The sequence below is a fragment of the Saimiri boliviensis genome, chromosome 9, assembly GCF_048565385.1.
Source record: "Saimiri boliviensis isolate mSaiBol1 chromosome 9, mSaiBol1.pri, whole genome shotgun sequence".
NCBI lineage: Eukaryota > Metazoa > Chordata > Mammalia > Primates > Cebidae > Saimiri > Saimiri boliviensis.
Window position 1 is genome coordinate 37,105,394 of NC_133457.1, and position 15,343 is coordinate 37,120,736.

At 37.6% G+C, this 15,343-nt stretch overlaps 1 protein-coding gene across 3 annotated transcripts in view; it reads right to left on the reverse strand.

The window, feature by feature from the left end:
* The window catches only part of ZNF385D (zinc finger protein 385D), a 912,123-nt gene that overhangs the window by 88,312 nt on the left and 808,468 nt on the right, over positions 1-15,343 (reverse strand). For all 3 annotated transcript variants that reach the window (XM_010335636.3, XM_003924917.2, XM_074405719.1), the window contains one exon: positions 8,085-8,247. In XM_010335636.3, the coding sequence (XP_010333938.2) occupies positions 8,085-8,247 (163 nt within the window). The remainder of the gene's footprint in view (positions 1-8,084; positions 8,248-15,343) is intronic.

A 15,343-nucleotide genomic window follows, 5' to 3' on the forward strand; every position in this document is an offset into this window, starting at 1 on the left:
TATAAATACTGGTGAGGTGGTCAGCTTTTCATGTATTTTATAGATGTAAAATCTCTGGCAAAGAAAGACAGTCACATACACACTGTATACACATACTCACATGTGTATGCATTGAAGGAGTTCAGCAAATGCCACCCCAAAATACATTGCTTTGGTATCTGATTACTTCAGTTAAGGCAACTGGGAACAGCAAATGCAGGAGTGGGGTTGCTTTCTTTGAACGCCTCTTATCTGCCTACGGATAGATCTTCCAAAAGGAACTCAACTGTCATTGAGGCTCTCCCAAGGCAGTTCGTCCACCAGGGAAGATCACAGGAGTGGGGACCTTAATTCAGCATCACATTGAGACAGTCTTTGTCACAGGTTATTACCTATTCTTTCTGGGGCCCATTTATTTTTCCTCCAACATCATTTGTTCCCTCTTAAGTTGCTTTCATCCTTGTTCCACTCTTGCCTGTGAAGAGGACCTATTCCACTGAAAGTTTTCCCTCCCTACAGGACACATACATGTGCACATACATAGGTAAGGAACCCAGTTGTTCTGAAACTTTTCTATGATTCAAGGAATAGTTGTACATGTAATATATCTAGGTCAAAACTTTTATTAGCCAAATAGAACCAGCCAAATGTCATTCATCGTAATTTCCTCATGCACAACAAAGAACAGAATATAAGATTTTATTTTTATGTCACTCCTAATGTAAAATTTATCATCATTGATTCACATACAAAGATCCTAGAACCACAATATTCAAATAAGACTTAGCTTTTCCCCCACTTCTGAATTTCCCTTTTCTTTTTCAATCTCTAAAGATCTGCTACCAGCACACTCTGCTAGCACTTGTCACACATCTTGAGAAGGGGACACTTGATAAAATCTCTTTCTTTGACCAATCTGAAGCATGTCATGAGCCAGTGATAAGGAAAGAAAAAGCACTCTAGGCACAAATGGCCTCACAATGGTACTTCAACTCCTGTGCCAAGATGTATGCAGTGAGTCCTTTATCATGACACTGATTGTTCCAGGGATGCTTTGTGAGGGAGAATAGGTAGGAAAAGAAAGACCCCAGGAGGTAGCACAATTTACACATTGCTAAGAGGGGCATTTGTATACCACTGCAGCAGATCTTAAAGAGCTGATGGAAATGTGCCCTTTTCAAATAACTTGATATTACCTCATAAACTTCAACAGAAGTATAGATTCATAACCCACAAAAGCATGTGTCTATCTTAAAAGAAAATATGCATCACTGATTATGAAGACCTGGAATAGTAGAGTACTTCAGGAGCAGGTGTTACAGATAGAGTCTTGCATAAACATCAACATATGTCTATAATATCTGTATTCATGTACATCTTACATACAAATATAGAATACACATATAACAGGTATATCTTTCTGAAATCAAACCCAGCTTGTATTTTTGTAATAATTTTTAACATTTGCTACATTTGTTTGAACTCTAAGTCAAGAAGAGCAAACTCTTCCCACCTTCCTTAAGAAAACAGACGCAGAAGTTAATTTCCACTTGTCCTCCTCAGAAAACTGTCTATTTGCTTATTTCCTAAAGGACATTGAGGTTGATTTTTCCTTACAAACTACTGTTCTATCATTCTTATCATTTGTTCACTATTATCATAACTTGGCTTCTATCTAAATAAAAAAATTTTTAAATGTGTACCTAGCTTTGTCTGGCATTGGGCCTGACGTGAACTGCTGGTTCAGGAGGGTAATGCACAGGAGATAAAAGAATCCAGATTTGTGACCTTAAAATTGACTGACTTTCCCATGAGGCTTTGTTTCCTGATGTTATTTGTTTTCAGTCACTGGCCATCATTTTCCGTCAGGTATCTTCTTTATCATTAGAAAAGTATCTTTATTACTTAAGTCCCTGAACAAATAATGTGCATTCCAATAAATACTTAGAGTCAATTATGAATCAGGAGCAAATAAAAGTTCCTTTGCATTCATAGACTTTCTTAACAATAGATCCAGAAGTATTTTACTTTTGGTACCTTTAAGCCTGATGAGTACAACATCCCTGGATTACAATTTTAAAATTAAAAGAGAAAAGGGAAAAATGGATACAAAGAAGACTGAGTCATGAGTGAAAAGTGCAAATTTAAATTGTAATTAGTAGCTTTATCTAATGAATGCATTTGCAATTCAGTGACACTTGATAAAGAGAATTACGTAATAGAACCAGGGAGAAATGTTCTCAGATCTTACCAATTAGATGACTATGGTAAATCCATATACTCAATAGGCTAATTAACCCCTGATTGGTAGTCACTGAAGGGCCATTAGAAATGTCAAGTGTTCTTTACTTGTGGGACCAGAAAATCTCAAAAACCAAAAACAACAACAACAACAAAAATCTCCTTTAGGGATTAGACTTGATGACCTTTAATAAAACCTGCAGCTCTGAAATTTGATGAGCAATATCACAGAATCCCCTGTATTAATTAGAACCACTGTTCTTTCATGAAACAGTCTATATACACATATAAAAGTCTATGCTTCAATCCAAAAACAGAAACACAAAACTGATTGTTCCAAGTTTTGAAACTGTTGACTTATTATCTTTCATATATAAAGTATTCTGTAATGAAAAAAATAATCGAAATAATTAATCAAGTAAGTACTCTCAAGGGGCATGACATCTAGCAATGAGAGAAGGTAAAGACAGAAAAACTACTCTTTAGCAAGAATATGATAGGGCAGCTGGAAAGGAATTGATTCTTAGGGAACCTTATAGGCAGGAGGAAGAAAAGTGACAGACTTTTCAGAGAGAGTTTTAGAACTACAGTACAATAAACAATAATGGAAAAACAAGGTGTGCCTCTGGTGGACAATAGTGCAGGAAAGCAGTGGAAGAGAAGTTTGGAAAGGTAGGTTGTGGTCGTGAGGTAAAGCATAGAGGTACATGATAGTTTTTGAATGGGTAAGAGATGTAATTTATGGACTGTGGAGTATAACTGGAGAGTATAATGAAGGATATGGTTATCAAGACACAGGTGTGGAGGCAGTTAGACCTGCACAGAGGGTAGGGCACACGTATGCAAAAGACATAGATCTATGAGGGCAGGTTATGGGTAGTAACAATGCGTAAAAGCATGAAAGATGTTTTTAAGGAATGGGAAGGAAGTGGACTCTAATGACTGAATAGAAGTATGAACCTAGGAGAGGAAAAGACAACTAGAAGCTTTCAAATCTAGGAAGTGCAGGACTCAGAATAAACGATGATGGTCAGGAAGAGGTCTGTGTTTTGGTTTTTTGAACCTGTTAAGTATTGATCCTAGAAAACCATCCAAGTAAGTGAGCAATGAGCCATGGAAAAGCAGATCTGGACTTAGGAGAAGGACAGGTCAAGAGCATCTTGAGACCTGTAAGCACAAGTGGTAATTGAAGGAAGCCATGATAGTGTTCAAACAGAGACCATAAGACTGAAGAAACAAACTCTGTGTGGCAATAAGATAAGAAATTCTAAATAAGAACTAAGGCCAGGCCTGACAAAGTTTAAGGCACGTACCCCTACACTTAGAGAATAAACTATGTTCTGACTGTCACAACATTTTCCATTTCTTTAGCAGCTAAACAAGAACCTGACTCAAGATGAGCAGTGTTGAAACAATTGCAGCTTACAGACTACCAGACACTGCCTCACACTCCCAACTTTTCACAAGCCATAACTACAGCCTTGACTGGACAAGAGATTGACTTCGGTCACTTTCTCTTAATAAGAGACCACTGGCCGTGGACTGGTTCTGGCCAGCTTACGTAGGCTGCATACGTAAGTGCCTTCATGTTCCTGCTTCACCTTTTGACTCATAGGACCTAACTGTAATTTATTTAAATTTTAAGTCTCCACCCCAAAATGAACATGGGTCATATGTAACATGCATGTTTCCATACTGTGCATGCATACATCCCCACTTTGTGAATATTCACAGCTTCTCCTATAACCCCTTGAATATGTATACTTGGCCAACTGTTTCAGCATAAATTCCTTTTTTATCTCTCCTCCCTGGAAGTACCTACTATCAGACTCTGCTGGAGGCTGTGCTTCCCAGACTGTCAGGATGGCCACCTTGCAGGCTGTAACTCTTTATATGAAGAAAAGCTCTTCTCTCCGTATTTGTAGTTCTCGTGATTTAAGTTAGCAAAAGAATATCATATTATTGCTGACTGATAACTGTTTTTCTTCTCTAGAGGAGAATTATTCTTCCGTTCCCCATTGTAATCGGGCTTGGCTATGTAACTTACCAATGAAAAGTGAGAGAAATATTATGTGTCTTAAGAAGCTCCAAGAGGCTTTTTCCCTCTTCCATAGAATTCTCAAGCTAGTGGTTGTTTCATTAGCCTAGTCCTGGAGTTAAACTAAGATGAAAGAAAAACCTCAGCTGATATGTAGTATGAGTGAGAAATAATTAGATCTACAAAAGCTACTAGGATTTTAGAGGTTGTTTATTACTGCAATATAACCTAGCCTAACCTAACTGATAAATGATGTGAATGAATGAGATTCCCCAAGAATCAAAAGTAAAGAAAGATCAGAGTGACCTGTACAGGACTTATTCAGACAATTCTGAATTTGTCGTTTCATAGAAGAACAAAAAACACAACTTGCCTAGTTACTTTGAGAATAATTTTTAAATTTTTGCCATTAATTTTTCTGAATAAAAAACTTGCATTTTAAAAAAACTGGCTAGATTAGACAGTTTTTCTGCCTATCTTTGGAAATGCTCTATGAAATATTCTGTGATAAATAGTAACCACTCTTATCAACAAACAATTTAGAGTACTCAATAGATTTTTTTAAAATATCACTTTTGCTGGTAAACGTTTATACATGTAAATCTACCAACCTAACACTCTTCATTGGATCACAGAATTAAAATTGTTCTTTAATGTTAGGAAGTGTGTTTTTGCCTTGAAGTAGATGAACTAGGCATTCTTTCTATGAATAGTCAGTGGCCGATTACTGAATACTACTTTCTGCTCAGCACACTAGCAGACTGGCATAAGCAAAGGGAAAAAAGGCAACACAAAAGCCCAAGATCATAAAGTTAGTGATTAGGAGCTAACCCCATGGTTTAGACATTTGTGTTACTGTAGGGCAGCAGATAAAACCATATTATTTATACTAGTAAATAATATATAATATATGACATAGGTATTGAAGAGGAATTCTCAATCAAATCTGTCTTTATATCAAGTAGGTTTACAATGAAAATTTAGTTTGTATATGTATTCATTCTATTTCTTGTATTTTAGAGAAAACCCTCACATCGATTTCTAATTAAAGTCCATACCATTCCTTGTCCTTTTCATTATTGTTGCCCCAACCCTCTCCTGGGCTCCAGGGATCCTATTTACCAGAGTATGTCTGCTTCTTTCGGGATAATTATCTTCCTCATTGTTCTTGTTATATAAATGACTCAGAGAGACCAGATACCAGACTGCGCCTCCCTTCCAATTACTGATATTTGTTATAGATCAACTGCATCCTTTATTATCCTGTACCTAACTCAGACTAGATGGTGTTTTTGCCTTGAGATAGGTGTACCTAACTTAGACTAGATGATGCAAAAGACCCCATGAGTATTATTCCTCAGTATAAAATGTTAAATATACCTTTCTCAAAAGAAAAAGGTCACCCCAACCAATGTCAGATTATTGTAACTAAGCATTAAGCCTTATAAAGAAAGATGTGTTGAAATTCTGTTAAACTTCCCTAAACTTTGTCTATAAAAATGACACTTTCTATACTTTGGAACACTAGCTTCCGTTCTTTGGAATCTGTGTTTTCTGAGCAGCCATCCTCCAACTTTTACACTTGGATAAACTCTCTTTAAACTAGATTCTGACCCTTTGGATTATTCTAGGTTGATACAGTCTAGTCTGTAAGTTAAGAGATGAAGGTGTGTGGTCACAACTGATATACTTAACAGAGACAACACACTTAGAGGCATTTCTTTTTTTTTTTTTTTTTTTTTTTGAGACGGAGTTTCGCTCTTGTTACCCAGGTTGGAGTGCAATGGCGCGATCTTGGCTCACCCCAACCTCCGCCTCCTGGGTTCAGGCAATTCTTCTGCCTCAGCCTCCTGATTAGCTGGGATTACAGGCACGCGCCACCATGCTCAGCTAATTTTTTGCACCATTAGTAGAGACGGGGTTTCACCATGTTGACCAGGATGGTCTCGATCTCTTGACCTCGTGATCCACCCGCCTCGGCCTCCCAAAGTGCTGGGATTACAGGCTTGAGCCACCGCGCCCAGCCGAGAGGCATTTCTTAACCCAAGTTAGCAGCTCTTCTCTCTCTCTCTCTCTCTCTCTCTCTCAATTTAAAAATGATATACATCCTTAATGAAACAAATATTTCCATATTTTTAAAAAGTCGAGGTAATCCAAACATGAATTCTTGATTCAAAAAGTCTAAAAGTAGAAAAAATTGGGAGCAAGGAAAAATGTCACTTTGACACTGCATCAAACTCATCTCTTTGTCCTCCCTATCTGCTACCTTCTTTGCATCAGAAAGACTCCAGGATTTTTCTGCACTTCTCTATGCCAGATGCAGCCTTGGTAATCCCCACCTGTGACCCAGTATCCAAGAGCAGAAACGACACTTACGTGCTTCGTTACCACTCATTCTTTCAGCCCTCAAAATAAAGCAGTTAGTCTTAGATTATAAGAGGAAAGACCAATGTTTTCCCTAAAAGGTTTTACATCTAAATTAATAAAATGGCGTAATCTAGCTCTTGGCACTGGATAACAAGGAAGTGAATATGACAAGCCAGTCTTTTTTTGCTCTTCAGTATGTGGTGGCACAAACTTGGCTATATCAGAGAACCCAACCAAAGGAGTGAAGTAAGGCTCAGTCATTCAATAGACATTTTACTCCGCACCTATCCCATGCCAGACCAGGTGCCAGTATACAAAGATGAGACAAGTATTCAGGTTGAGGGAGGACACAGGATTCTTAGGGAGGGCAGCATGATGCATTTATCTATAATACCTGGGTAAAGAAAGTAGAAAATGACACAGGAACTCAGAATATCATGATCCTTTACAGATTCACTTGCTGCAGCCCCAATCCTTGGAAGAGCTTATACGTGTCCAGTAGATGTTACATTGTGTAATAAGGTTGTTTTAATCTATCCTGTTTGTTCACTGTTTATTTTCTATTTTCATCAGTCATGTCCAGAGATTCTTTTTCAGTTAACACACTATCACTGGTGATGATACGAACATTTCCTCACCATTGCCATTCATATGGACTGGAAAACAATTGATGTGTAACAGTCTCTGTGCTCTACAAAGTGATTTATTAGAGGTACATTCATAAATCACACAGGAATGTTTTCTCTGTAAATTGTGAAGACTAGTGGTCTTATATTTAAAATGCCAGCTTAGGGAAACCTCACTAGCTTCCCCTATTACGAATAAGCTGGTCGTTTGCAGGAGCTATCCCAAGGGGCCACTCAGAGGCCATTATTTCACCGTGAAGACTCTGTTAAAAAGAGCAATTGGTATCAATAACACTTACCTGTGTTTGCAGAGGGAAGGTTACCCAGCCATAACAAGCCCAGAATCATAAAGCCACTAGTTGAAACAATGCAGTATTTGGAATTTATGAGAATAAAGCCTGTCTGTAACAGTGCCCTTATTGGGGCCTTCTCGATTCATTTAGCAGACTTTGCTGTGTACTCACAGTTAAGTCAAATCTGCCATGCAGTTATACGCTAAGGTGCTGCACACAAGATGCAAATGCGATACACTGAAAAGGTGCATTTCTCAAAAAGAGTTATGGAGTACATGGCTTCAAAAGCTTTTTATGACTATTCCTCCGAAACAGCCACAGGACTCTTTCAAAATGCAAAATCTGGAATATAATTAGTGATTATTATTAATCGCGTAGGGGTTTGGAAAAATGAGAGGAAACAATTCCTGTTACACAGAAAGATGGCTCAAGCATGAATCAATGTGGCAGGCACATACGTAAACAGACATGGGGCTAGACAAGGGAGGGAACCCCCAGCGATGCCGATGAGAACAACAACAACAAAGATCATTGCTTAACCTGTTTTGTCAGAGCTGGTATTGATGGTATTGGTAGTGATGGAGGTGAAGGTAGTCTTTGCGCTGTCCTTGGCAGTTACAGATTTCTGCTTATTTTTCATGGCTTCCAGTGCTTTGAGCTTCTTGGCATGTTTCGTGCCTTTGTAGTGGGCCGCAGCCTGGCTCTACAAAGGAGAACAAAATGAACCATGCAATCAGGCTCATTTCTAAACTGGCATTCTCTGTATTACTGCAAATACAGACTCCCTTTCAATAACAGGTACCATTCCAGCTAATTCCGGCCATGGCCAAACAGTGGGGTTCTATTTAGAATGATGCTAGGAAGCAATGGGAATCCAGGTCTGAAACCTCAGAAATATTCTGTTGCTTCTCTTAAGAGAAATGTAGCTGAACACTGAGAGGTCAACAATATTTTCTTTGTGAGAGTAGGGAAAAAGTAAGAATTTACACCTGTATCATTTTTGTTTCGCCACAGAAGATGCTGGGCTCCGAAAGATTAACAAGAGCCCTAGAAAAGAGTAGCTTTCACCTTCTTGACTTGGAAAATGCATTTTCTCTTTCTACAATGTGTCTTATTAATACAGTCCCCAACAGGTGTCTATGAGGAAAGGTTCAAACAAAACAGGGGAAGTGGGCACCCTGGAGACTGAGATTGAAGCTTGAGAGTTCAAAAGCAAATGCACTGCTTAAGTTCAAATAGAGCACACAGAAGCTGGGCAATTTCAGATTATTTCTCCTCGCTTCTTACAGACGGTAGTCTTAGAAATTCAACTTAGTGTCATTTTTTCAGCTTGTGGACCTTTCATGCCCCAGTCCATTGTGAGGAGACTCTAGTGTGTTTGCACTATCTAATGGGGTCAATGCAATTCTTTTGCTTCTGCCTTCTGATATATATATTATTTAGAGTGATATGCATTTTCTCATATTTTATTTTCTTAAGAGCATGTTTCTTTTGTGCGGGAGCAGTATAGTGCAATACATTGAGATAGAAAATCATATTTAAATAAATGTATGTTTATTAATGTTTATTTATTGGGGTAGAAAAGACTTTTCAGTTGGGGGATAGGGTGGGGGTGAGAAGGGAGATTCTTAGATTAGGTTTTCCAGGTCAAAACCTTTCCAAATGTCCCCACAAAAGGATATCTCAGTAGGGGATTATTCCTGTAAGATTATCCATTACTTCCCATTGCTTGTTTAAACTAAACATTTCACTTTGCCAAAAAATAATCATCACATTGTCCTCTTCATTACAGCAACTGTGATAAGTAGGGTGTTGCAATATAATATACTTTAACAAATAATTAAATAGTCTACTTCTTCATTTGCATCATTCTAGCAAGATATCCTCAAAGGACTAGGTACCCTTATTGAAAGAACACTGGACAAGGAAATTATATATTAGAAACAGTTTGAACAGAGAGCACACTCATGCATCAGTTACAAAGTTTCCAACAACACGTAACATCAAGAGACATAGTGTGAGCCAAAATATGAAGTTAAGACATGCTATAGTTCATTGAGGAACCAGTGATAGATTGGATTAATTTGATTCTACAAAGAGAGTGCCACTTTGAAGACAAAATTGTGTCTTTTTCCCCCCCTAATTCTCATTTTCAGTATATCAAGTCCTTTGGCCACAACTTTTGAGAACGATATGCTATATTCAATTAAAATCTTAAGGCATTTAGCTATATTGTTTCCCTTAAAGCAAAGTTTCTCTCTTCTCTCCGCAAATACCCCTTTCCCTAGTGGTACAAGTGAATGTTTAATAGATAGTATATATTAAAAGATGGGGGTGAGATTAATTTGGCTATCTCCACTTATACCTCCAAAATGTATATTTCATAGGTTCCTAACAAATCTGCATTCTCAGTGGCATTTAAAATTAAACAACACTTTGTTTTAACATATCATAGGACCAGGTGATTATCACTATTTTTGAAATTAAGAAACTTACTACAAAAGAAGCCTACAAGTTAAGAAAGTCTTACACCAAAAAAAAAATAAAAATAAAAAAATGAAAACAAACAAATAAAAACCCCAAATACCAAACAAAAACCTCTCTGCACAGGTACAGCTAAACCAATGCCCTCTAGCAAGTGAAACAGCTCAGGAAGTTGTAGGACAAAATGACCAAAAGTTGACAGGCCCCGAACAGAGACACTTACTATCTTAAAATGCAAAACAAGAAAAAATGAAACACATGCTTACTTGTTTATTGAGTGACAGTCCCCAATCACCTTGATAATAATGATTTTAATTATTAATTATCTGACTTAAAGGCAAATAAGCCTTCCCCAAATTAAAAAAAATTATATGAAGGTCCAAAGCATTATAGATAAACCAAGAAATGTAGAATTTAGGGGAAGTTGATATGGTGGAGTGATGGCTGGAGAGGACATCAATACAATATCAATATGATTGTAATTGTGCAAGTATGTGTGTTGGGGGTGGAAGGTGCCATACAAGTTAGAAAGCTAATATAGACAGATGATCCTTCTAGATATTTTAAATTTTCTTTATCACTGGCCTTTATGTAATGTTTATAGAATATATTGGACTGTTCCTGGATTATCCTAGTATAATTTTTTCTAATTTATCTATCGTGATCCCATAACTTTAGGTTTACCTTGATTCAGGTTTGCTATATAACAGCGTATGCCCTGTGTGAAGGCAGAAGAGCCAGCCAGCTCTCCTTACGCCTTTAGGCCACTTGATAGACACAGAGATTGAACGTAGATAGACACATAGATTGAACTAGATAGATTATTCATCCATATTTTATCCTTCTGTGACTGTAGAAAAAGCTGCAGCCTAAGAAGGAATTTCACTGAGAGATTTTTTTAAAGCACTAGTTGCCCAGACATGTCTCTTTGTGCCTCCTCTGCTTTTCCTTCAGGCAGAGAAGTGTGGGATATTTATACCCTGTACTAGCACAACAAATTCTCTTTGAGATTGTGTCCTATTATTTATCAGCACTTTTCTGAGGCAAGTCATTCCCAGACACCTGAGAATGCTCAATACACATGCAAATAACTATTTTTCACAGACATGACTTCTAAGTTAAATAAGTGACTGTACCAACTCATTGAACCATGTTTCATAATTTTGTAGTTTAAAACTAAAGCAGAATCAAGTGATCTTTGTACATACGGACATGAGCAAAACAGTAAGATTTGAGTTTTAACAACTAATTTCTGTTGAATCTACCTTCCTACCTATTTTAAGTTGGGCCTAAAAGTTTCTGTATACATAGTAAATTGTAACCTAATTTGAAGTGGAAACAGACTGTTACTTACTGCATAACAAGTAGTAAAGTCAAAACCAGTCATGGCAGCCAAACTTAAGTCAACCACAGGCAGTCAACAGTTCAAACCAAGTTCAAATAGGACAAATAGGGAGCTTTAACCAATCAGGCTACCTCTGTACCTCGCTTCTGCTTGCTGTATGCCACTGCCCTTTTCTGTCTGTAAATGTTATTCAGGCACATAAGCACCCTGGAGTCTTATTAAACCTTTCCTGGTTCTAGGGCCTGTCAAATTCTCGTATTGTTCTTTGTTCAATTAAACTCTGCTAAATTTAATTTGTCTATAGTTTTTCTTTTAACACTTTAAATCATAAGTGGAATATTAGCACATTGTGTTATAAAAACCACTCTACCAATCTTGAAATAGCACATGACACCATTAAATCTAATAAGTGTCATCCCAAAGGCAATTGCTGACATTAAAGATATGCACACACACATTCCTTTGAACAGAATGCCATTTTAGATGTAATCACCACATTTTAGTCATCAGTAGCCAGTCACTTTTCAATCTTCAAATTTTATCTCCAATATTTCAAAAACAGTTTTTAGTTGAAATGCAACTGATGTTTCAGTAGATGAAAATAAGTCTTAATTTGTTAACATTTGAGAGAAGGGTTTTGTCATTTTGAAACATGCACATGCACATTTATTTTACTTGGCTAAGTAAGAAACTTCTTTATAAATGATTATTGCCCTATAAAATTCACTGAGAAGTTAATATTTAGGTATTTATTTTATTCCATCAGCACCAATACCTTTTATATTTTTTACTCTCTCTTTTACAAAACATGTCTTATGCTTTTAAAAACTCAAAAATTTATTGCAAGCATATATATCTGGGTACCATGACCAATTAATTTTCATGAACAAATAATTTCAAAGAGAACAAAGTGAGCCTCATTAGTTTGTGAGATTATATAATTTTATTATATATTAAATTTGTATTAAAATAAAATAAACCTTCTATTGATGGAATTCAGGACATGCCACCCCCGAAAATGACTGAGGTGAAACTGCCTTTGCAAAGATTACAAAAGCAAGAGAAGCTTAGTGTAGCTGACTCCATCTTGCTTATAAACTGCTAGGTGGGCCATTTTTGCTCATTTCTGGGTGTAAGCCAAGCTAACCATGGGAGAAATTTAATTTATAGTTTAACATTGAGACAAGGATAGTAGTCTCTTCTTAAAATCGATCCCTGCCTTGTTCAGGGCTGAAACCACCTTTCTAAGACCTATAAAAGCCCACAAGATTAGGATTATGGAAGGGACCTGAACCCTGCTAAAACGTAGGGTTAGTTTCTATGATCCCTTACTGCACAGGAGTCACGTGGCCAGGGATCACAAGATTTGTGACTTCCCCAATTGCTCCTATAGATGAAATCACTATTGCAGAACCTAAAGTTGGTCTTTTCAGATGTTTTTCACTTTTTCATTCTGGCAACTGAGGAACTGCACCAAGATTCATGACTCCTTTTCCACAGGTCCTGTGGTTCCCCACCCAGAGGAGGACTCAGCACGTTTTCCATACCCCTGTGATTGCATCCCAACCAATCAGTGGCAACCATTCTCCAGTTCTCTGCCCACCAAATTGTCCTTGAAAAATACTAACCTCAGAGCCTTTGGGGAGACTGATTTGAGTGGTGACTTCAGCTCTCCCACTTGTTCAGCCTCACGTTAAACTCTTTCTTTGTTGCAATACCATGGTCTCAGTGAACTGATTTTGTGTGTGCAGCAGGTAGGAAGAACCCAAAAGCTAATTACAATTGGAGACCAGAATATGCCACTGCAAATATGGTATAAAGACTATTTTGAGCTGATAATTGTCAGAAATAGCAGACAAAGGAGAATTTCTCAGAACAGAGAAGTCACCCCCCTTTTTTGTTTAAGAAAAATTACATCTATATGTCTCCCTCCCAGTACCAGGAAGATAAGGATGACTCTAAATCACTAGAGACTTTGATCAATGGAGAAGGCATGAATCGAAATCTGCATAACGTTACCCTTGTTTATAGTCATCTTCCTGGCCACCTCCCCATAACTGGGCCTTTCTCTACATACTTTTTTCCTTGTCTCAGCAAAGGATGGTATTCAAGCCTGAAGTCAAAGTCACCTACTCTTGGGGTTTACTAATTTCTCTGGGTCATCGCCCATGCTTAGCCGAGTTATACATTTTAGTAAACTTCTGTTTGTTTTTCTCTTGTTAATCTGTCTTTTGTTGTAAGGGTCTGTCCTAGCTAAGAACTATAAAAGAGGAATGATTATTTTTCCTCCCCTGCAATATTAAAATGTAACACCAGGCAAGAAAAAAAGAATCTTTATTAAAGATGTCACCATCTTTCTTGGGGAAAAAAGAGAACACTTGAGCCAACTGAATTTTTCTTTTTTCTTAAAAAAGAAATTAATCTAATATAAATTTTAGCTTAGATTGCTGTTTCAGAGATAAAAAAATGATCAGATAAAATATAATATCCTAAAATCTTAAACTATAGGAAAAAAAGTTTAAATTTTTGATTTATTTTTTTAAAATATTGATAATATATAATTATGTTGTACGATAAAACATCCTAATTGTTTCAAAATGGAGTCACTTACGACAAATGACTCAGTCCATAGTGAAATTGCTGACCCCTCAAAGTTATAAAGATATATATAGTAGACTAGGGGGATAAAGTAGCACCTGATGTGTCCAGATACCATAAGACTTGGCAAGAAAGTGAAGCCAAAGACTGCTGAGAGAATGGCCATGGACACACCTGTGAAGGGTCATAGAAACAGCAAAGAAACTGCACGCCGTAGATGCCTGCAGAAGCTCTCTGCTGAGAATTCTGAGGCCTCCTTTCTGCCTAAGTGCTGTAACACCCCAAAGCCATGGCCAGCAATGTGCTGGTCTCCTGAGCTACTCATCAGTAGTTTCTTCATCTTTTTTCTTATTACTGCCGTTGTGTCTTGAATGCATTTGTGTGATTCTTCGTGTGTGAAAGCCCTGCAATAAATCTTGATTTTGAAAGCATTTAATTGGCCCATGAGTCACTATGAAACCTCCCCACCTCCAATCAGACTTAGTACAACTAGGCTGATTGGAACCTCAGAGCGTAGTTGCATACATCCACTCAAGCTGACTAGTTAAGCCACATGCACAGGTGCAGCCATATGGATGAAGATCAGTATGCATTCTTTTATCTTTTTTTTTTTTAAATTGTACTTTAGGTTCTAGGGTACATGTGCAGATCATGCAGGATTGTTGCATAGGTACACACATGGCAATGTGGTTTGCTGCCTCCATCCCCCCCGTTACCTATATCTGGCATTTCTCCCTATGTTATCCCACACTGACCTCCCCACCACCCGGCTGTCCATCCCTTGCCTCCGACAACAGACCCCAGTGTGTGATGCTTCCTTCCATGTGTCCATGTGTTCTCAATATTCAACACCTGCCTATGAGTGAGAACATGCAGTGTTTGATTTTCTGTTCTTGTGTCAGTTTGCTGAAAATTAGGGTTTCCAGATTATCCATGTCCCTACAAAGGATACAAACTCATCATTTTTTTATGGCTGCTTAGTATTCCATGGTGTATATGTGCCACATTTTCTTTGTCCAGTCTATTGTTAATGGGTATTTGGGTTGGTCCAAGTCTTCGCTATTGTAAACAGTGTCACTATGAACATACGTGTGTGTGTGTGTGTCTTTATAATACAATCATTTATAATCCTTTTGGTATATACCTGTAGTGGGATTGCTGGGTCAAATGGAATTTCTATTTCTAGGTCCTTGAGGAAGTGCCACACTGTCTTCCACAATGGTTGAACTAGTCTACACTCCCACCAACAGTGTAAGTGTTCCTATTTCTCCACATCCTCTCCAACATCTATTGTCTCCAGATTTTTTAATGACTGCTATTCTAACTGGCGAGAGGTGGTATCTCAACGTGGTTTAAATTTGCATTTCTCTAA